At 37.5% G+C, this 24260-nt stretch overlaps 1 protein-coding gene across 1 annotated transcript; it reads right to left on the reverse strand.

The window, feature by feature from the left end:
- Positions 1 to 10822: 10822 nt before the first annotated feature.
- On the reverse strand, positions 10823 to 20318 carry LOC141332479 (uncharacterized). The gene is made up of 8 exons (XM_073837616.1): positions 20282 to 20318; positions 19022 to 19280; positions 14662 to 14807; positions 14118 to 14397; positions 13883 to 14022; positions 13459 to 13553; positions 13287 to 13383; positions 10823 to 10920 (listed from the first exon to the last, which is right to left on the reverse strand). The coding sequence occupies exons 1-8, from the start codon at positions 20316 to 20318 to the stop codon at positions 10823 to 10825; spliced, it is 1152 nt and encodes a 383-aa protein (XP_073693717.1).
- Between the last annotated feature and the right edge of the window lie 3942 nt (positions 20319 to 24260).

Consider the following 24260-nt stretch of genomic DNA (forward strand, 5'->3'; position numbering starts at 1 on the left):
GCTGTGTTCACACTGCACAATGGATCGGCGACAGGGGGTTTCACACTGCATGACTTTACAATAGGAAGAATCGCCGACAACTTTGTCCCGGTCCCAAACTACGTCTCACAACCAAACACACGCGAGAAGTGACATGGAAACAACGCGAGGTCAGGCGTGCAAGTTCTCACGTGAGACTGGGATTATTATAAAAAAAATGGCAGCCCACAAGAAGCTTGTCATACAAATAGCATGTGCACTCATTTGCAGCGAAAAGAAAAGAAGCCGAAGCTATGCTTGTTGATATTGTGGTCTATACCTTCGTAACTCCTCCCCCACCTTCCCGCTGGCCTGGATGTTGCTGTCTCATTGGCTGTAGGTAATCGCTGATGTGATTTTCAGTCAGATCACCTTTCACACGGCATGATTTTGAATCGCCGACAGGTCCAGATATTTAGCATGCCAAATATCTCACGGGTGTCGGCGACATGTCGGCGATTCTCTCAGATCGCGTCTTTGATAGTTCACACTGTGTGATTGTCACTCACGTGAACGAGCACCGATTTGCCTGTGATTTCGGGCATTTGTCGGCGATTTCTCAAAACCTGTCGGCGAGTCAAAATCGGGGCTAAAATCATGCAGTCTGAACTCGGCTTTAGACTTTGGCTGATTGTGGGGTGCACAGGTGTCTTTATGACAGTTAACAACCTCAGACAGGTGCTACTAATTTAGAATCATGAGCAGAGTGTAGTTGGACTATTTAAAAGCAAAATAACAGGTCTTTGAGAGTCAGAAATCTGGCTGATAAGCAAGTGATCAAATACTTATTTGAAACAGTAATTCACAAATAAATTGTAAAAAAAAAATCATACAATGTGATTTCCGAATTTTTAAAATGTCTTTCACAATGAAAATGCACCTATGGGGAGGGATTTGTTGATAAAAATAACGTCTGTTTGAAAAATTGCTTCGTCGTTTTTGGCCATATAGTCAGGGGGCGTTCTGCGCTCAGAGCGCTCTCACCACGGCCAGATCTTCAGGAATTTACCGCTGGCTCTGATGTCTCTGTAGTGGTTACACATGACATGTAATTCATTATGGGTAAATCTAACGGGCAGTCTTTGATCTCATTAATTTATTATTTGTTCCAGAGAAGAAGATAGTTCATGTAGCATGTTTATGTAAATTCAATGCTGAATGCTGCCTTTACTCTTGACTGAATTGCCTAGCAAATTTTTGATGCCTGTTTTTGTTGTTGTTGTATTTAAACTATATTTTAAATAATGTATTTAATAATAGTACTTAGTATTGAGAAACGTGCTTACATTCGTGATGGTGAATTTTAGAGAAGCTTATGCTCAGCTGATCAACCGTCAAACTTTGATTTGAATTCATGGCGGAAGGAATAGTTCGCACAAAAGAGGTTTTTTAAAGACCCCTGTTGTTATTTGTTTTATGCATTTACACATATATATATATATATATATATATATATATATATATATATATATATATATATTAGGGGTGGGCATAATTATTTTTTTAAATCTAGATTAAAGGTTGTATCAGTGATTTCAAGCCAAAACAATCGCAGCACGTTAACGCCGATAACGGCCCACCACTAATATATATATATATAAATTGTTTAGACCTTCCAATCCCTCACTTATTTTTCTTTTGTCTTTTGTAGTTTCATTGATTCATTGCTGGTCTCTTGCACATTTCGAAACAAGTTCTCAGTCAATGATCCATTGAGATTTTGCATAATAACTTCTGGCTAGTTTTCAGTGGTTCACAACTCATTAACAACAACAAGTAATAGTGTTTAATTCAAGAAATCTCACCTTCTTTTTCTGCCTTTGTTTGAACTGAGAAAAGTCCTAGTCAGAAAAACAGTACTTAGAAATTTAAAAAGAGATTTTTATTTTCTATATGAGTATAAACTTATATTTTGTTAGATTTATACAAAAAGGAAATTCCGTATGGCCTAAAGTTATGTATTAATGTCTTACAGAATTTAACCTCTGAAGTAGAAGTATATTAAGTGTGTTTAGATAACTATCTAAGAGCAACACATTCAGTTTTGTTAAGTGTCTCTATCTGAAAGATAAAGCTAGAAACAGACAGAATAGATATTTGACAGATTGTATGTTTTACTTACCCAATAAAAACAACAGACACTTGTAGACTCTCATGTTCGTTTCAGGTGATTTGTGATTCTTTCTGCTTTCTTTTGAGGATTCGTGAATGAATATTGTTCCTGGGAGAAACACATTGCATTAGTTTAACTTTACATCGGAGTCACGTGGTCCTGTTTCTCCTCCCACTCTTCTCCCTGAATGAAGCTCGTAAAATGTTTACAGAGAAAAAAAAAAAAAAAAAAAAAAACAGGATTTGATTTATTTATATTTTTAAGTGAAAAATTTTTCATTGAAAATAATGCTAACTTGCAACTTCAGTTTAGTGATTAATTCTATAAAAATATCAATGGTGTTGCAGATTCAAATTTTGCATCTATTTCTTTGGTGGAAACTTTTAACTAAAGCAGGTTAAGGTATACATTTCATTTTGATGTGCTTACATTAAATACTAGGTGTAAATAAATATAGCAATAGCAGACAGGATTGGTTTGTCAACTGGCTTTTGGAACTTCTCATGACTAAGGGACAATACTGAAGGACTATCTTCCTGCACCGCACTGAGGATTGTATTCACTTTGGTAATCAAATTCAGCGGCATCACATTTTTACTTAAATTCTGTCATTAACCATGGCATTCTAATGTGTGTGACCTTCTTACAGTGAATCACCAAGGTGATTTTTTTTTTAATGTAAATAAGGCTTGTTGTTTATCTGTCATACTGCATGTTGTTTCCATCTGGTGCACAAACTTGCAAAGTCCGAACTATGGAGAGTGTGAATGGTATCAGTTTTATGGAGGAATATCTGTGTAAATCATATGACACCCCTCGTCTCTCCACCCTTCCGGCCCCATCAATCAACTGTCTCTCACTTTTTCTGAATGCTCTGTTTGTTGCCTGAAGGGATGTTTTCATGCATAAGTGAATCAATCTTTAAGCACCAAAAAATGCACACATCTGGTCAGTGCATGATCATAAATGTTTTGATCTTCATTTATATCTGTATTAAGCACGGAACGCTTTGGATTGTTTGAAGGGAATGTTAAATAGTCTTCTGCATAGTATTCTGGTGATGCAACTGGAGAAAAATCTCTGTGTTTATACTCGGTCTGCCATGTTTACATAATTTACATAATCTGAAGAAGGATGGTTTCTGTTGGATATATAGTGTTATTTGTCAATTTAGCATTAATGTACAGGACATTTAGTTTTGTATACTGTTAGATATCTGAACATATATATTATTTGAATGTAAAATAGGATGCCGTTTTGTTAGTTAAGTTTAATATCTCAAGAATATGTTGATTCTGCATTAATGATGGAGAAATACAAATAACCAGCTCTAAAGAAATATATTAGATATATTGTACACAACTGATACAAATGTATCTTAAGAAACCTTTTTGTAATCTGACAAATACAGGTAAATGTAGGGTAGCATCATTTGTTTTGCACTGACTGGAGGGAACAAGCAAATAACACCATAATGCAAACGATCCAAATAAATTCAACACAAAATTCCCCCAAACCATAGATTTACAATATAAAATTATATAGTGCTGAAAGTCAAATATTACCATTTCTAAAAGCAAAAATACACAGATGTGTTCACAGGTTTTTGTTGGAACACTCATTCCTGCATTAGGTATCAGCTAATGTCACATTCAACATTCATTCATGTGGGTTGATGTGGTTTTAGACTCTTAGCATTTCAAGTTAAGTATAAATGAAGAATAGTTATGAACAACTTTAAATGAACATGAACATAAATTAATGCAAACTTAAAATATCACCTTTCTTACATTAACGTTTTGTAGCTCAGAAATGTCAGTGACTTGCATGAACAAAAAGGGCATGCAGCCATCATGCCAACACAAAGTGATTTGTACTTGAATCATAATTAAGATTAATTATCATAATTAAAGCTTAATTAAAACCACATCTGATTGGCAAAAGCAAATGTCCTTAAAAATTGTGAAACCACACACATTGTAAGCAGGATTTACAAATCCCTATACATGTTAGCAGAAATAACTTACACTGTTCTGTTCTGTTTTAAACAGTATCAGGCACGTTACTTCAAAAAAAAGTAATTAGTAATAGTTGAATGAAACATTGTACACTAATCTACACTATTTTAATGTTGCTGTGGGACGATCTAAGAGACACCTTCCAGGGGCTAAATATCAAGCTACAAAAAAGCATCCTGCGGAAACACTGTTAACCCTCTGGGGGCGAAGACATGTGTGGTTGTCTCGTTCTTTTTAGCGAAAAGAACAAAAATACTCCGTCATTTTGAAACTGCAAAGGGTCTACTTTTATTTGTGTATAGTTATAATAAAAAGAAAAAAAGAAATGCTCTCTGCTGTCTCAGTGTGCATGGACATGTAGGTAATTGCCCACATCACCTCCGTAAACAAATGTGAACATTCATCAAGTTCATCTCGACAATTTTTCGTTTCTGGAACAAGACGCGCTGAGAGGAATAAATCAGAATTTACCTCAGAAGAAGAACACAACAAGAAAATTAAAGTAATGCTGCACTTTATATTCAGTAACGGTAACAGCATTGTAACAAGGCAAACAGTTTACATTTAAACCTGTAAATAAATGTTTGATCATTTAAAAAGCTTTCCAAACTCTTCAGGATTTACAGCATTTACTGATTTACTGATTTTACAGCAGTCTAACAACACTTACATCACAGCAAAGAATCACTGACAAGCTTTAGATTTAAGTCCTCAATGACTCACACGCATTTAAACTATTTAATGATCTTAAAAATATTGTATCCTGTACAAACAGCACAGTAAATATTATTGTGATTTGTAATAAGGATTTAGCTAACTTCAGTATATTGGTCAGTTAGTTTTGTTTTACTATCTAATGGTTTATGTAAGCTTAAACACGGCAGCAGCAGTTCTTAAAAAGGCTTTACATTGTAAATATTTGAAGTAACTATGAAAAAAATATAATCAATTTGAACTTTCAGGATATCACGTACTTTAACACAACCTGTAAATAAAACATTTTTTTTCTTATTACATCACCTGTTTTTTATTATTATTATTTTAAATAATTATTTACATTTATGCAGTTTTTTTTTCATAATTTTTTGTACACAGCACAGTTGTGAAAACAGACTAACTTTCAGAAGCATCAAATGTTTATAGGGGTTTGAAACCAACTCAGTGTCACGTTTGTGAATCCTCTGTCTGCCAGAGTAGATTCCCAACTTAAAATAACCTTAAAGGAGTAGTTCACTTTCAGAACAACAATCCACAGATAATTTACTCACCCCCTTGTCATCAAAGATATGTTTTTTTTTCTTCAGTCGTAAAATAAATTATATTTTGTGAGATAAACATATCTGGGAATTTCTCCATATAATGGTCTTAAATGGTGCCCCGATTTTTCAATCTTCAAAATGCAGTTTAAATGTGGCTTCAAAAGGTAGTAAACGATCCCAGCCAACGAAGAAGGGTTTTATATATATTTATAAAATATATTTTTTACATACCTTTTTAGCACTGAAACTCGTCCAGCACTAGGGAACTGTAAGATTCTATAACATCCTGTGTCCTTTGTAATATGTGTCTTAACATTGTAACCTGTATTCTCTATTGTGTTTGAAGTATAGACAATGATGTAATGGAAGATCATGAGACTGTCTGTTGTCTTTTAGGGACAATCTGTACCCTTTTCCATTTTCTGCTGACAGTCTGATTTCACTTCCCTATATTTCACTTTATAACCTGGTGTATCATACTCAATAAACCAGTCTTGAATGAAATGCACTATTGCTGTGTCTGTCATTCTTGGCTCCAGGTACCTGTATCCTGTGCTGTGTGGCTCAACTCAGATTGAATCATAATTCTCGGTGATTATAGAATATACTTTATTCTAACAGTTGGGGGCTCGTCCGCGAAAGAGGGGAAATCCCTATGAATCGGGAAAACGTCCCGAAAATTTGTGAGGGAAAGACGCGCCGGGGAATCAAAGTGAGGACGGACCTACAATAGAGGGGTAAGTGTTTTTGGCTTACTTTATGCCTCTGTAGGATCCAGATAATCTCGTATAAATAGGACCTATATTAGAGGGGTATCGTTTGCATGCCCTATGGCTATGTAGGATCCTGGGAACGGACCTATATTAGAGGGGTGTCTTTTGTATACCCTATGGCTATGTAGGATCCTGGGAACGGACCTATATTAGAGGGGTGTCTTTTGTATACCCTATGGCTATGTAGGATCCTGGGGACGGACCTAGATTAGAGGGGTGTCTTTCGCACACCCTATGGCTATGTAGGATTCTGCTACCCCTGTCAAGGACCGAGATTGGTTAATTGCTAGTCGTTGGTGGAATGTTAGGTCGTTCCATTGTTGTAACACTGCGGCTGACAACAGTAATTTTATTACTAACGAGGGAGGGCAATTAATAGAATCACTAGTTGATGTGGTCCAGTCGTGAAAGCACTGAGATTCCAGCTCCGTTGGAAATGGCTGGCATTTTCAACACTTGCACCTCCATCTCGTTTTGTTTGAACGCGGTCTGCCCGAGGCTTGTGTCGCCGCCGCCGCAGTATTCTCTCTCTGACAGAGTTCATCATCTGTGTATTCTGGCTAGGAATAGGAAGGTAGGGAAAAAAAGGTAGGAAACGGTGAGAAACTCCATCTCATGTGCTCCTCCAGCTTCAAAGTCGTCCGACATCGTTGTACTTTATGTTGTACCTTGTTGCTAAAGAGTGTTTGATTGCACTGCACTTCTCTTGTCAAGTTTGCTTTGTAAACACTGGGTCTGTAGTTTCACATATGTCACACGTGACCTTTCGACGTGAGTACGTAGAGTCGCGAACGTGCATCACACCCAGTGTTTACAAATGGTTCGCTGCGTTACGGGGCACAGTGGACGTAATACGTGGAGTCGGGAACGCGCACTACAAGCCCTAGTGCTGGACGAGTTTCAGTGCTTAAAAGGCATATAAAAATATATTTTTCAAAGAAAATGACCGAACGTTTCAGTAGACAAGACTCTTCTTTGTCGGCTGGGATCGTTTACAGCCATTTGAAGCTGCATATAAACTGCTTTTAAACGGCATATTGAAGATTCAAAAATCGGGGCCCCATTTAACTATATTATATGGAGAAATTTCTAGATATGTTTATCTCAAAAAACATAATTTCTTGACGACTGAAGAACAAAAGACATAAACATCTTGGATGACAAGGGGGTGAGTACATTATCTGTAAATTGTTGTTCTGAAAGTGAACTACTCCTTTAATACTAAAGCGATTAGATCAGAATATGACCAATGAATTCAAATCTCCTCTTTCTGTCTCTTGTGTTTCAAACTAATTTTTAGGTATATGCTAAATGACTTAATTACACCCAAACATTATTGCAGATGATTGATAATGTATTTATTTAATCAATTCAATGAAAGCCAGTGCTGGGGCTCCAAAAAAGTATCTGGGATTCCCTGCATGGAATGCAAGAAGTATTTTAGATATGGTAACACAATAACACACAAGATGGCGCTGCGGATGGCAGCCTCTGTGCTTAGCTCTTCAGTTGTTTTAGTGTTTTTGTTCGTTTTTGCTGTTTTTTGTTTTGCAAACACGATCAGTTTTACAAGGGATGAACTGCTAAACATTAGGCAGAACACACCACAAAATCTATTACCCGTTTTTGATTATTTGGACGTTTTGCGCAACATCGTAGTTGGCGGAGCGGCGGCGCTTACCAAACGCTTCAGGACGCGCAAGCGGGGGATGCGCGCCGGCGCGCTCGTGAAGCTTCGTCAGCGTGGATTCAGGGTGTCGCTGCCAGGCATACATCTGGCGAATCTCCGCTCTCTACCCAACAAAACGGACGAACTCCTGCTCTTTCAGACAAATAGGGATTTCTCACATTCTGCTGCTCTGTGTTTCACGGAAACCTGGCTGAACGCGGCTATACCGGACAGCGCGATTCATCTACCGGGATATCAGCTGTTCAGAGGAGACCGCGACGCAGAATCAACGGGGAAATCGCGTGGCGGCGGGACGTGCTTTTACATCAATGAGAGGTGGTGTACAAATATAACGGTGTTAAAGAAAATATGCTGTTTTGATGTTGAAGCGCTCTTCATTAACTGTAAGCCGTTCTATTCGCCGCGGGAGTTTTGCTCGTTCATTCTCGTGAGCGTGTACATTCCACCGCAAGCGCACGTGAGCCTGGCGTTGCAGAAACTCGCTGATCAGATCACAGAGACAGAACAACAACACCCGGACTCTGTTTTAATCATTCTTGGGGATTTTAATAGAGCAAATCTATCCCGTGAACTGCCAAAATACAGACAGCACATCACATGTCCGACCAGAGACAGTAATATATTGGACCACTGTTACACCACAATTAAAGGAGCATATCACTCTGTCTCACGGGCAGCTTTGGGACTCTCCGATCACTGTCTGGTCCATCTTATACCAACCTACAGGCAAAAACTTAAAGCTGCTAAACCTGTAGCAAAGTCTGTAAAGAGATGGACCGACGAAACAGAGCGGGTCTTACAAGCCTGTTTCGAATGTACTGATTGGAGTGTTTTGAAGCTGCTGCCACTGACCTGGATGAGCTCACAGAAACTGTAACTTCATATATTAGTTTCTGTGAAGATATGTGCATTCCTACCAGGACTCGTTTAACCTACAACAACGACAAACCATGGTTCACTGCAAAACTCAGACAGCTCCGTCATGCCAAAGATGATGCTTATAGGAAAGGGGACAAAGTCTTGTATAAACAGGCCAAATACACACTGGAAAAGGAGATCAAAGTGGCAAAGAAGAATTATTCTGAAAAGATAAGGAATCAATTCTCTTCTAGTGACTCTTCATCAATGTGGAAAGGTCTAAAGCACATCACCAACTACAAGACACCATCCCCCAGCACTTTGCAGAATCAGCAACTGGCAGACGATCTGAATGAGTTCTACTGTAGGTTTGAAAAAAAACACCATTCACACCTCCAACATCACCCCTCTCCTCCACTCCTGTAACACCCATTCAAATCAGTGAAAGAGATGTTCGCCAGGTCTTCAAAAAGAACCAAAGAAGAAAGGCACCAGGCCCTGACGGTGTGACACCAACCTGTCTGAAAACCTGTGCAGATCAGCTGGCACCCATTTTCTCACAGATCTTCAATAGGTCTTTGGAGTTGTGTGAAGTCCCCTCCTCTCTCAAACGTTCTGAAATCATCCCCATTCCAAAGAAACCCAAAATAACAGGACTTAACGACTACAGACCCGTGGCGCTAACATCTGTCGTCATGAAGTCGTTTGAAAAACTTGTTCTGGCTTACCTGAAGGACATTACCGGACCCTTACTGGACCCCTTGCAGTTTGCTTATCGAGCAAACAGGTCCGTAGATGATGCAGTAAACATGAGTCTACATTTCATACTGCAGCATCTGGACAAATCAGGGACTTATGTGAGGATCCTGTTTGTGGACTTCAGTTCAGCCTTCAACACTATCATCCCAAACCTCCTCCTGCCCAAACTAACTCAGCTCTCTGTGCCCACCTCGGTCTGTCAGTGGATCAACAGCTTCCTGACAAACAGACAGCAGCTAGTGAGGCTGGGTAAATTCTCATCCAGCACCCGTACTATCAGCACTGGCGCCCCTCAGGGTTGTGTCCTCTCCCCACTGCTCTTCTCCCTGTATACTAATGACTGTACCTCCAAAGACCCCTCTGTCAAGCTCCTGAAGTTTGCAGACGACACCACACTCATCGGCCTCATTCAAGACGGTGACGAGTCTGCTTACAGACAGGAGGTTAAAGAGCTGGCTGTCTGGTGCAGTCATAACAACCTGGAGCTGAACACGCTCAAAACTGTGGAGATGATCATGGACTTCAGGAAAAAACCCTCTGCTCTCCCCCCACTCACCATCATGAACAGCACCGTAAACACAGTGGAGTCATTCAGGTTCCTTGGAAATACCATCTCTCAGGACCTGAAGTGGGACATTCACATAGACTCCATTGCTAAAAAGGCCCAGCAGAGGCTGTACTTCCTCCGCCAGCTGAGGAAGCTCAACCTGCCACAAGAAATGCTAAAACAGTTTTATTCTGCCATCATTGAATCCATTCTCAGCACTTCAATTACCATCTGGTTCAGCTCAGCTACCAATTCTGATCTCAGAAGACTACGCCGAATAGTCCGGACTGCTGAACGAATCATTGGTACAACCCTTCCTACCCTTCAAGATCTCTACTTATCCAGAGTACGGAAAAGGGCTGCCAAAATCACTCTGGACCCCTCACATCCAGCACACTCACTTTTTGAACTTTTACCATCCGGTCGGCGCTACAGAGCACTGAGCACTAGAACGACCAGACACCGAAACAGTTTCTTTCCTTAGGCAATCCATCTCATGAACACTTGATCGTGGAACATACAACACTATACACTCTTATTTCACTTTTCAGTTATTTATTTAATGCACATACTTACTTCCATTCAAATGTCTTTGCTATTTTTGCACATTGTCTGTCTTGTGTACTTGTATATTGTTCTTTTTATAATATGTATCGTCTTGTCGCTGTCATTCTGTAGCACTGTGGAGCTTCTGTCACTAAAACAAATTCCTAGTATGTGTAAACATACCTGGCAATAAAGCTCATTCTGATTCTGATTCTGATTCTGACAATGTTCTTAGAGACCTTTACTGCAGTTCTCCTCGATTACCATCAGTGGCCTTTTCGTCAAACCAGTCCCCAGATGTCGATGACTGTATAACCGTTTCCCTTGATGCCCAGTTTCCTAAGAAAATATGTAAAGAAGTAAAGTGTGTTAGAAACTGCTCGGCTCACTAATACATGTAGGCTACTCTCTTTCTTTTCTAAAAAGTCTTCTTTTATTTGTATTACTAACGTCACCACTCAGAAGCACATCAAGTAAAGCACATTGTGTGTTCCGCTTCTGTGATTTTTGTATCCACTCCCGCAAACAAGGAATAATAGAAATTACAGCACATCCGTTGCCTGTTTCTATGTCCAGTTGTAAACAAAGATGAAAAAAGTCAAAAAAAAAAGTAAAAAAAAAAAATCACGGTGTTGCTGTAAATGTCGTAAGGAAAGTTTCCGACACAAATCACTGCTCCATTTATTCTGTCATAGGTAAAGCTCATATTTCCAGTCCTTCAGAACACTTGCATTTGGTTGTCATCATCTGAACTGAATTTAATCATGACAGTATAAAATTTGGCTGATTTCTCTTAGCTTAATATTTCAATTTAATTGGGGTCCATTTAATTAGGATTAGGGTTCGCTCCCTTTTTTTATAGGCCTTTGTCAACTTCATGCATTTGATTGGATCAGACTGAACCAAAGCTCTAATTTTCTTGAGTGAAATTAAAACTGTTGCCATATATACCTGTGTATACAGTATGTGTGTGCATTTTAAAACATGTTATATTTTGATCTAGACTTATATAGTGATGGGTTTAGTATATTAGAGCTGTAAAGTCTAACATAGGAACTGGAAAATGTAGAGTATTTGATGTCTGGATTGGTAATGTATTTCAGCATTCCTCTAAAAATCAATTACCAAACAGAGTAAATGATTCTTACTATCTGCTCCATGTGCCATTTCTTGATTGATACAAACCCTGTGAACAACCAGATTTAGATGAATTTCAGATATTATTTTTTCAATGTAAAGTTCATTTGAATTTGTGTACCTGAACATCGCTTGGTCTACTAAAGTTATACAATACTTTTGAAAAAAAAAAAAATTCTCCTCCTGCAGGCTGTTAACCGCTTTGACCAGGTTGAACTTAAGAACAAAGGAAAACTCAGTGTTATTATTAGTGTGAATCAAGCAAAATAGCAGATACATGATACATGTTGTACGTTGCCCAGTAAGATCCACAGGCACTTGTAGAGCTCCTTTAAGGTTGATTAAAGGTGTTTGCCTTTCTTGTAGGATGGAGAGTGTGTTGTTTCATTTCACAACACATTTAAAGGCGCATTGTGTGACCAACCTCAACTTTTCTCCCCTCTATCTCCATCACTCACCTGTCTTTCTCTCACTGTTAAGATAATTCAGCATAATTAAGCACTTTTTTAGAGCATTATTTTCTAAATGTCTGTTGCCACAAAGTGAATCTTTACTGCAATGGTAAAGTAGTACACTTTCCAACTGATTTCTTACCAGCGCCATTGGGTTGGTCAGTGCATTATTATATTTTGAACTTCGTTTATACCTGTTTTTTTTTTTTTATGACCGCTTGATATTACCTAAGATGGATGTGTTTTGCATTTTACAATGACTTCCAGTATCATGACACATCACAATACGTTTCTTTTGGCGGCAGGGGCGCACTGGGGCAAAATTTCAGGCCGGGAAATCTCACACATCTCACACACCAACACCAAATTTTGAAACCATGGACAACAATATTTGTTATATGGCCAATCATCATCACATAAAAAAGTTTAAATCGACTGGCTAAAATAATTAAAGGTTATCTCTTGAACTTTCAATTTCCTTTTTAGTTTTTTTTTTTTTTTTATCTCTCTCTCATGTGTGTTTACCTTTTTAACTAATTTTCTTGTATCTGTCACTTTTTTCATCAACACATCTGAACCTCATTGTAATTTGTTTTCACATAGTATAGGTCTACATTTATTTTTGAAAAAATTAAATACTACATTAGGACCATGTGTTATTGTTTTAGCTTGCCTTAATGTCAAAATTAATACAATAATAGCTACATCTTGAATATATCTTTATAAAAAAATCTTACAACTGAACATATTTTTGCATTATCATGCATTACCTTTACAAAAATCAGTTTCAAGAATCAGCAGTTTCAACTTTTATGTACAACTTTATTGTAATTAACATTGATGAGCATGGAATATTTGTGTATGTAAATGAAGAACATCACAGACGATCTGAAGAGAGTTTAGTTTCCCCATCATCATCATCATCATCATCATCATCATCATCATCATCATCATCATCTCTTTCTTAGAGAACATTGAGCTGCAAACAAAACAGTTCATTACATTATACAACATCACTTTCTATTTAATTTGTTGCAAATATATGCATTTTCATTTGAATTATTTTTAATTTAAATTCAATACTTCGTTTTCCAGTGTTTGTATAAAAGTGCTCACCTGGTGCAGCTTCCTTCCGCTTCACTTCCTGTTTGGGCGGTTGAGTCCACTGCAGCTTCACGTCAGAAATCCCTTGTTTGGCCAGAGCAGACTCCAGCTGAAATGAGCAGATCTCTTAAAACTGCTATCAATGAGATTTGATTTCAGATATCGGTATGTTTAACTCTCTCACCTGTGACAGGAGCTGGACTCTCATTTCAGGTTCAGACAGACTCAAACCGGACTGTTGCAGTTTCATCCTCACAAAAGTTTTCTTCAGTAAAGGTCCTAGAAGGGCACATGAGAGTGAACATTCATGCACAGAAGGGAAAAGCAAACACTAAATGTGAATATTAAAAACATGAAATGCATTGTGACTACAATATCTACAGCAGTTTGGTGCAAATGCATCTGCCACTTAAGATGCAACAAATGCAATTAGAGTTTGTGTAGTGATGCCCAAAAATCACAAACAAAAGTGCATGATGTAAAACAAAAAGACCCAGATAACATTAAATATACAGGTTCTCTAGCAATATAAATAAAAACAAATGTGTTTAATGTAGTGAATTCAAAAACAATATATTGCCAACTACTGTTGATCAAATAACTCACACCTTCTCCATAGACCTCCACCTCACACAGAGTAAGAAACCTTGAATCTCCAGGGATAAAGAGATTCACATATCGACCCTCCATATTGTTACATACATAGGTGGAGGAAACACCAGCTGGAATGCTAGGAATCACAGTGCATCTAAAAAGAGACAGAGAAAACATAATTTAGACTTGCACTCTTTATGTGTTTTTAGGGATTTTTATGGATATTAAGTCACTGAAAGGTGATCTCACATGGGATTGTTGTTGCCGTTGTTCTCTAAAGAGTTTCCGATGTGAATCTCTGCACCGTTTATTCGTTCTGGGCAGCAGTCTAGTCTGTTTGTGATGACAACTGTACTTATTCTGTAAATATAACGCAGATCCACCCTCCACCATGGGTTAGTCTGACTATTGGTTGAGGAACACGATGATCCCGGTTGTTTAAAACCTGGATTTAAATCAATGGCCTGATGAGCAAGCCAGGTGCCAAAGGTTGAAGACTGTGTGACGGTTTTTCCTGTTGCCAGATTACCTGTAAGATGTCATAGTGTCGAGAAATGGTGGTTTTAGTTGGCTTATTGTATACTCTTTGAACAAAGTAATGGAGATTTGCTTCAATCTAGAAATGTAATTGTATCCATTCTGTCTGAACTGGCTGAGTCAAAATCCTTGCTAAGTAATATCTTTTCTAAGTCTTAATAAAACAAGAATAACTTTAATAACTTAAAAAAAGAAAAAAGTCAAATTCCATTGCATTCCATCCAGCGGTTGGTAGATTAAATAGCTCTTGAGTTACCTGGAAAAATCACATAGACTCCCACTTCACAGACAGTGAGAATTCTTGAAGTTCCAGGAATATTCACAAAAACATAACGTCCCTCCGTCCCATTACATGAGTAGTTGAAGGTAGTTCCTAATGGAATAGTAGAAACTACAGCACATCTGGAGATAGACAAAAAGTGAGTTGCTCCTGTGTATTTGTTGTTCATTATTAGTTTGACTCTTCATTTTTCATCTCTTATACATTAATGTATTGTATATAAAATATTATTTCTCCTCTCTCTCTCTTTACAACACTACAGTCGTGGCCAAAAGTTTTGAGAATTACATTAATATTGGAAATTGGAAAAGTTGCTGCCTAAGTTTTTATAATAGCAATTTGCATATACTCCAGAATGTTATAAAGAGTGATTAGATGAATTGCATAGTCCTTCTTTGCCATGAAAATTAACTTAATGCCGAAAAAAACTTTCCACTGCATTTCATTGCTGTCATTAAAGGACCTGCTGAGATAATTTCAGTAATCGTCTTGTTAACTCAGGTGAGAATGTTGACGAGCACAAGGCTGGAGATCATTATGTCAGGCTGATTGGGTTAGAATGGCAGACTTGACATGTTAAAAGGAGGGTGATGCTTGAAATCATTGTTCTTCCATTGTTAACCATGGTGACCTGCAAAAAAACGCATGCAGCCATCATTGCATTGCATAAAAATGGCTTCACCGGCAAGGATATTGTGGCTACTAAGATTACACCTAAATCAACAATTTATAGGATCATCAAGACTTCAAGGAAAGGGGTTCAATTCTTGTTAAGAAGGCTTCAGGGCGTCCAAGAAAGTCCAGCAAGCACCAGGATGGTCTCCTAAAGAGGATTCAGTTGCGGGATCGGAGTGCCACCAGTGCAGAGCTTGCTCAGGAATGGCAGCAGGCAGGTGTGAGCGCATTTGCACGCACAGTGAGGCTAAGACTTTTGGAAGATGGCCTGGTGTCAAGAAGGGCAGCAAATCCACTTCTCTCCAAAAAAAAAAAAAAAAACATCAGGGACGGATTGATCTTCTGTAAAAAGTATGGCGAATGGACTGCAGAGGACTGGAGCAAAGTCATATTCTCCGATGAAGCCTCTTTCCGATTGTTTGGGGCATCTGGAAAAAGGCTTGTCCGGAGAAGAAAAGGTGAGTGCTACCATCAGTCCTGTGTCATGCCAACAGTAAAGCATCCTGAGACCATTCATGTGTGGGGTTGCTCCTCATCCAAGGAAGTGGGCTCACTCACAATTTTGCCCAAAAACACAGCCATGAATAAAGAATGGTACCAAAACACCCTCCAACAGCAACTTCTTCCAACAATCCAACAACAGTTTGGTGAAGAAAAATGCATTTTCCAGCACGATGGAGCACTGTGCCATTAGACAAAAGTGATAACTAAGTGGCTCAGGGACCAAAACGTTGAAATTTTGGGTCCATGGCCTGGAAACTCCCCAGATCTTAATCCCATTGAGAACTTGTGGTCAATCCTCAAGAGGCGGGTGGACAAACAAAACCCCACTAATTCTGACAAACTCCAAGAAGTGATTATGAAAGAATGGGTTGCTATCAGTCAGGATTTGGCCCAGAAGTTGATTGAGGGCATGTTCAGTCAAATTGCAGAGGTCCTGAAAAAGAAGGGCCAAAACTGCAAATGCTGACTTTTAAATGTATAAATGTCATGTAATTGTCGATAAAAGCCTAATTGCAAATTGCAATGTTGCACTTTATTTACTTTTCAAAGGCTTGTAAGCTACAGTGTGCACTGTTTCAATAAATGGAACTAATCTTCTCAACACATCTTTGATTAATTTTGTCCAGCATTTATTTTGCAAGCTGTCTTATGTTTTTTTAGTTTATTTCAATTAATTCAATCCAAGTAAATGAAACACTCACAAGATGTCACCAAAATCACTCTGTCTCTTTTAAATCTATCAGAAAATGATGTAAGTGTATCGAATCGTATCGAATTACATCGAATCGGATCGTTGGCTAAATATTATGAATGTCGTGTATCGTATCGTATCGTGAGATTAGTGTATCGCTACAGGCCTAGTCAGATGGTTACATAGTTACTCTAGACAGCAGTGCAAGAGATCAAATCCAGTTCCTTCTTTAATTAGGTGTCATTTTAAGTCAAGTAGCTACTGTCTATTCTTGCACCAACATCAAGGGTGCACTGAAGCACTAATTCTTCCACACTGAACAATCAAAGACTGACTCAGGACAATATGTTTATAACAAAAATAGCATTTTTTTTTTTTTTTTTTTTTTTTTTGAGTCAGAATCACAACGCCTAACATAATGCTTTTGAAAGTAATGGATACATCTTGTTGGATATTATTATTAATAAATAAACCAACATTTTTCCATAATTGTTCAGTATAGACCTTTTTCCTGATCAAACGACGAGCGCCACATTACAAATTATAACGTGAGATAGGATGCTCTTCTGTTCCGGTCTCTAGAGGAACCCATTCAAATAAAGCTAGCAGCTTCGTGTCATTTACACACTCATTAAACTTTGAGGAGTAAGGCACTGACAAATGACGGTCATTGCGACACTGCAAAGTGATGGCGCTATAGAGCCATGTGTTTTTTCAAAACATTTTAATAGGTTTAACATAGGGCTGGACAATAATTCGATATCAATATATATCGCGATAGAATTTTTTTCAATAAAGGTGATACGATTTTTAAACCCATTTCCGATATTTCGATATACATTTGCATATAATTTTATACATTAGCATTTGTCACTGAATGACGTTCAGTGCTCAGCTGTCAGAAAGAGCAGAACAAAATTGCGTGATGACGTACATCACAGACACGCTGCCAGCGCTCAGCAGTAGTTTGTTAAGCTCCATCACGGAAAGTTTTAGCTACAAAATGAGTACCCCTGACTGCAATACAGATGTGGATGAACAAGCTTCCACAAGAGAAGGCAGACGAAATAGTTGATAAGACAGGAAAGACTAATTCAGTGGTGTGGAAGTGGTTTGGCTTTTTAAGTTCAGATAAACTCTGCCATTGGTAAGTTATACACAGTTCATGCAAACGTTCGCCATAATATCAACGTTGACCGCTTCAAATAGATTTTCAATAAGGCTTTGACATAGTTAAATGAATGTCTAAAAAGGAAACTTTACTGTATTCAAAAAAGTTTCTGCCATTTTCATTTAATTTTTACTATAATTCCTTATCAAGTAATTCATGACCACTGCGCTACTTTGTGTCCAAATGTTACCTGGAAAATGCGGGAAACAGCACCTCCTTCTGGAAGAGGATTAGTTGACCTAGTGGCATAATTTTTATTATGATTTCTTTCCCCCTTTTTAAGCGATTTTATAGGAAATTAATTTAGTCTTTAGTCAAAAAATACATATTTGTATAGATTATTCACAGTTCTGTCAAGTAAATAAGCCTGTTCTCGTTTAAATGGAAATATATTATTGTTAATAAGCTGAGTCTGAGAGTTTTATTTATTTGATAGTTTATCACATTTCTTGTTTGTAAAGGCTAAATACAAATAAAAAGTGAACCTTATTTTTGTTTACTATTTTTATTTAAAAATATATATAATTTTAATAGGAGGAGCCTGGAGGCATTATAGACTTTGCAAATTCAGTTTGCAGACATTTGTAGGTACAGACATCCATTGTGTGTCCTCGGCAGTTTTTTCCTTAGGCTTTTTAATATTGTCCATATCGATATCGGAATTATATCGTATCGACCGAAATTAAGAAATATATCGTGATATACATTTTAGCCCTAGTTTAACATTAGATTAATAGCTGGGAATATGGGATACTTCAACTAGAAACACTGGAGAGTGGTTCAGGAAAAGGTTCTATAGTGACAAGTTGAGAATAAATGACGTTCCACACCACTTTGCTTTTTCTGAACCGCGTGCGTGATGTCACACTCCACATGAGTCTGTTTCGCCTGATGCCTTTAATCTGAGTCCATTTTGTCCAATGTCTAATTGTACAAAACCTGACACCTGATGTCGTTTTTCCTGAGATCTGACGCCTTTCAGTCTGAGACATGATGCCATTTTGTCCTTTGACTAAAGCTTTTTAGTCTGAGGCATGACGCCTTGTCTTTGTATGACTAAGGTCTGAGGATGTCTTAAAATGTACACTGTATGCGCGAGTTAACAAATGTACTGCCTATGAAAACCCATAGATATGATATGGATATGTCATGATAACACTCAAAAGCATCAGTTTTCAAATAGCATATTAAAACTGTTTTTAAGTCATAATATAATATTCTTCAAGTAATTGTGGACAAGTTACTGACCAACTGGCCAGAATTTGTAACTTTATACGAATGTCAGATAGACTCACACTGGGTTGCTGAAGACATCTAAATCAACGTTTCCAACCCGAATCTCTGCCCCGTTTATCCTGGTGTTGCAGCAGTCGCGTCTGTTGGTGATGGTCACTCTGTTCACGCTGTACGTCTTCGTCAGATCCAGCTTCCACCACGGGTCAGTTTGTGTAGCAGTGTGACTACAGGTTAAGCTGTTTCCATCCAAAGCGTTTTGGGGATACCAGTCATAAAATGGAGTTGACTGAGTGGCTGTTCCCCAAGTTGCTACATTCACTGGAATATGTTCAATGGAAAAAACTTTTTCAATTACAATTATTTGTTTCTATTCTGATTGAAATCTTATATGTATGTATACTGGTTTACATGTTTTATGGGGACATTTCATAGGTGTAATGGTTTTTATACTGTACAAACCGTACTTTCTATCGCCCTACACCTAAACCTAGCCCTTACAGGAGATTGTGCAAACTTTTACTTCATCGAAAAACTCATTGTGCATGATTTATAAGCCTGTTTCCTCATGGGGACCTGAGAAATGTCCCCACAAGGTCAAAATCTACTGGTATTCCTTTCCTTGTGGGGACATTTGGTCCCCACAACGTGATGAATACCAGGTACACCCCCCCCCCACACACACACACACACACACACACACACACACACAATGTGAGTCTGTAAAGCCGCTTTAAAATAAATAATGCTGTATAAAGCGCTCAAAAGTTGGGGACACTAAAAACATATTATGTTTTTCAGGAAGGATGCATTAAAGTTATTATTGTTTGGTAATCTTAATACCTCACTTTTTTTGTAGATTCATTGACTGGGCTCTCGCACAGTTTGAAACTTTAGCAGATAAGTTCACAGTCAATGATGATCTTCAGTATTGCATAATCACTTCTGGATGGTAATCAGTGCTTCAAAGCAGCACAAACTCATTAACAAAAAAAATGCAATAGAGTTCAATTCAAGAAATCTCACCTTCTTGTCCTCCCTTTGTTTGAACCAAGAACAACCCTTCAAGTTAGAAAAACAGAATGATGCTCAGTATTTAGAAATTTAAATCATTTTTTTTTTCTATATGTGTATAAAGTCGCATTTAAAAAAAATCAGTATGATGTCTAAAGTTATTTATTAATGTCTTACAGGATTTAACCTCTCAAGTAGACGTATATTGTTTAAGCATGATTAGAGCAACACATTCAGCTTAGTTAAGTGTCTCTGTCTGAAAGATAAAACTAGAAACGGACATTTGACAGATTGTATGTTTTACCTACCCAGTAAAAACAACAGACTCTTGTAGAAATCCATCATGTTCGTTTCAGGTGATTCGTGATTCTTTCTGCTTTCTTTTGAGGAGGTTTAAATTAAAATTGTACTTGGAAGAAACACATTTGTTTAACTAGTTTTATTGGTTTAACAAAACTACCTGAAAGGACACAAACACGGTGTGAATGGTCAGTTTGTGTTTGAAACTATTTTGGACAATGCACAGAGAGTTTTCTTCAAGTCGTTTGCATGTTTTGAAAGCATGACTGTGAATGTAAATGTAAGCGTTCCCAAAGTGCTTACTCAGAAAAGTACAAATGTGAGGAAGCGTGCTATGTCTTGGGTTTTTGAAAACTACCAGATCATCATTATGTGTTTTACATTTTTTAATTTTCAAGATCCATCTACAATCATTTTTCACCAATTATACTTTCTTACTTCTAAAGATGTCTGCTTTATAGCTTTTTTTTTCCATCACTGAACATGGCTGTGCAGTTCGTTTGACTAGGCATACAATGCATTTGCCTATGTAAAAATTGTTGAAGTTATTTTTTTTTCTTGGAGGAGGCTAAGAAAATGACTCTTGATGGAGATGAAGGAAATGTTGATGACATGTTGATGGAGCAAAACCAGTCAAGGGAATGTTTGCATTCTAAAAAAGGCTGAGTTGATAAACTTGTGTGTTGATTTACTTAAAAATGGTTAAAAGGTTTCCCAAAAGTTTTCGGTTTTTGTCAGTTAGCTTTGATGAAATAACATCTTTGATTTAATATTGTTCTTCCTAAAATGTCTTTCATATTTGCTTATCCTGAGATGAACCTGTGAAGTGTTGCTGAATTGAAGGGCTGTTTTCGTTCACTCATTCATTATTAATTTATTCAACTCAAAAGTATGTTTTAGATTCAACTTTGGTTTAATGCTTTTTCACAAGTGATCTGATTTAATTTTAAATGCTGTTCTGAAGACAACCAACTACTTAGTCGGGTAAATATTTGAGGCTTTTTAGCGTCTTCTATTTTTAGTGTTTAGAAATAAAAAAATAAACACAACCATGGTGCGTTAGCCCAATCTGAAAGGTATTGATAAAGCACTGCAGTTTGTACACCAACATATTGCTCTCTTCATTATCATAACTCCAAGTAATAACACTGACAAACATTCACTATTTATCAACACATTTCTAGACAATTGAGCCCGTGAGCCAGAGACCTAAGCTGCTTGGAGTGAACCAAACAGACACACACACACACACACACACACACACACATACAAAACAAATACGTATTGTATATGCTAGAAAGTACATGAAAGCAACACTTTCTTAAAGGAAGCTTTACTCCACTTTCGGAATAAACATTTCCGGATAATTTACTCACCACCATGTCATTCAAGATGTTAATGTCTTTCTTTCTTCAGTCGCAAAGAAGTTAAAGTTTTTTGAGGAAAACATTCTAGGATTATTCTCCATAGTAGACTTTAATGATGGCCAGTGGGTTGAAGGTCCAAATTGCAGTTTTAATGCAGCTTCAAATGGCTCTAAATGATTCCAGCTGAGGAATAGGGTTAAGACATCTAGCGAAACGATCTGTCATTTTCTTATAAAAATTTGCATGTAAGTTAGAATGTTACTTAAAATGTTATTCAAAATTATGTAAAAAAATATTACTATGAGCGAACCATTGTTTACACTAGAGAGGATTTGTTTGTTTAAATCCATAACTTCAAGGTGCTCGTGAACTTTAGGAAAGGAGGAGGTGAAGTGAGGCCAAGTATGGTGACCCATACTAGGAATTTGTGCTCTGCATTTAACCCATCCAAGTGCACACACACAGTAGTGAACACACACACACCGTGAACACACACCCAGAGCAGTGGGCAGCCATATTGCTATCGCTGCGGGGCCCGGGGAGCAGTTGGGGGATCGGTGCCTTGCTCAAGGGACTCACCTCAGTCGTGGTATTGAGGGTGGAGAAGGTGCTGGTTATTCACCCTCCCCACCGACAATCCCTGCCGGACCTGAGACTCGAATCCGCAACCTTTGAGTTGCAAGTCCGACTCTCTAACCATTAGGCCACAGCAGTCACTAACGCGTGTGAGATTAATAATGATATTAATAATGTTTTTTTTTTTAAGTGAGTGTATGACTATTGCCTGCTTTAGCTCTATTTCGTCAACAAAAAAAATTGCTGCTCCACTGCCTATCTCCATTCAAACTGTGTAGTAAATGAACGTCACCATTGTCACTTGCTTTAATCCTGAATAAATCAGCCGTTTGAACGAATCAAATGAATAATATGATTCAGTAATTAAATTAGATTACATTACATTACATTCAACTTTATCGTCATTACACATGTACAAGTAAAAGGCAACGAAATGCAGTTTAGGTCTAACCAGGAGTGCAATAGCAGCAAGTGCACGATAAAGGTATATGATAGGGGATATGTGCAGGGAGAACTTCTACTGGCAGATTTAGTTTCATTTTAAAAGTATCTTTTTAAAGTTATTTAAATCATTTAATATTTATGTATTCAGAAGTTTATATTTAAAACATTTGATTGCAACCATGCCATATATATATATATATATATATATATATATATATGTAGTTGCAATCGAAATTATTCAACTTTATGAAAATTGCATTTACAACAGTTTGCTGGCATATTAAAAGTGATAAAAAAACAAAAAAAAAACAAATTATATTCTATTAAAACTCTATTATATATATATATATATATATATATATATATATATATATATATATATATATATAAAAAAAAGAATTAGCTTGGGCTGATACACATACATTTAGCCCATGCCTGTTCTGTAGTTCAGTAGCAAATATGGTAAAGTCTACAGAGCTCTAACCAAAGCTATAGAGAAGAAATAATTATTATATTAGAAAGTCTAAGGCTACATGAACATTTCTAAGACATTACAATTCATAGAGACACAGCTGGCAGCCTTATTCCCTAGTTTAAAATGTGTTGTACCAGAAAACCTCTTGAGAGTGTTGAACAAAAAAAGTACAATATCATAAAATGTTTGATCAGAGCAACTGAGAAAACCTGCAATGTACAGCCAAAAATTTGCAAGATGACCCGACGAAAGGAGGAAAAACATTTCAATGCAGTGTATAGGATGAACACTCAACAAGTATGGCTTTCACGTTGAGGCATCTTGCCGAATACCACTCTTGACCAAGAAGAACAAAAAGGCGGACTTGAACATGCTAAAATTCATTTGGATGGACCTGTGGAGTTCTGGAAGAATGTTTTATGAAGTGATGTGTCCAAACTGGAACTTTTTGGACCCCTGGATTCTTCTGGTGCCAAAAAGGACAAACTTTTGAACAGAAGAACACCATCTCCATCGTCAAACTTGGAGGTGGGCCAGTCCTGTTATGGGGGTGTTTTACTGTTGCAGGAAGTAAAAACCATGACCGTATAAAGGACATCATGGATTCTTTGAAGTATCAGGTCATTTTGACAAGAATTGTGACACATTTGGTCCAAAGACTGAAGCTAGTGATCAAAGGACTTTCCTGCAGGACAATCATGCCAAAGTAAACATCCAAATCTGCTTATTCTTGGTTCAGGGTTCAGTCATAGAATGTTCCTGAGTGGCCTGTTCAGTCTCCAGATTTAATTCTCATTGAAAATATTTGGTTGAACTTAAAGAAAGCTGTGGCAAAGTTAAAACCAAAGATTATCACTGTTCTGAAAGCTTTTTGAGGCGAGGAATGGGCCAAGATTGCAGTAGAGAGGTGACAGACGCTTTTTAAGCATTTCCAAGCAGCATTTATTGGTGGTTTTAAAGAATAAAATATTCTGCACCCAATTTTATGTTTAGGGGTTGAATCATTTTGAACATGAACGTTTAGAGCCAATTTGATTTTCTTTCATTATTCATCAACTTATATTCTCAGAATTATTAAAATGTGTATGAAAAAACTTCCTCCAATAGTGTACTGATCCCTTTGTT

This window comes from Garra rufa, chromosome 3 (assembly GCF_049309525.1).
Source record: "Garra rufa chromosome 3, GarRuf1.0, whole genome shotgun sequence".
Taxonomy (NCBI): domain Eukaryota; kingdom Metazoa; phylum Chordata; class Actinopteri; order Cypriniformes; family Cyprinidae; genus Garra; species Garra rufa.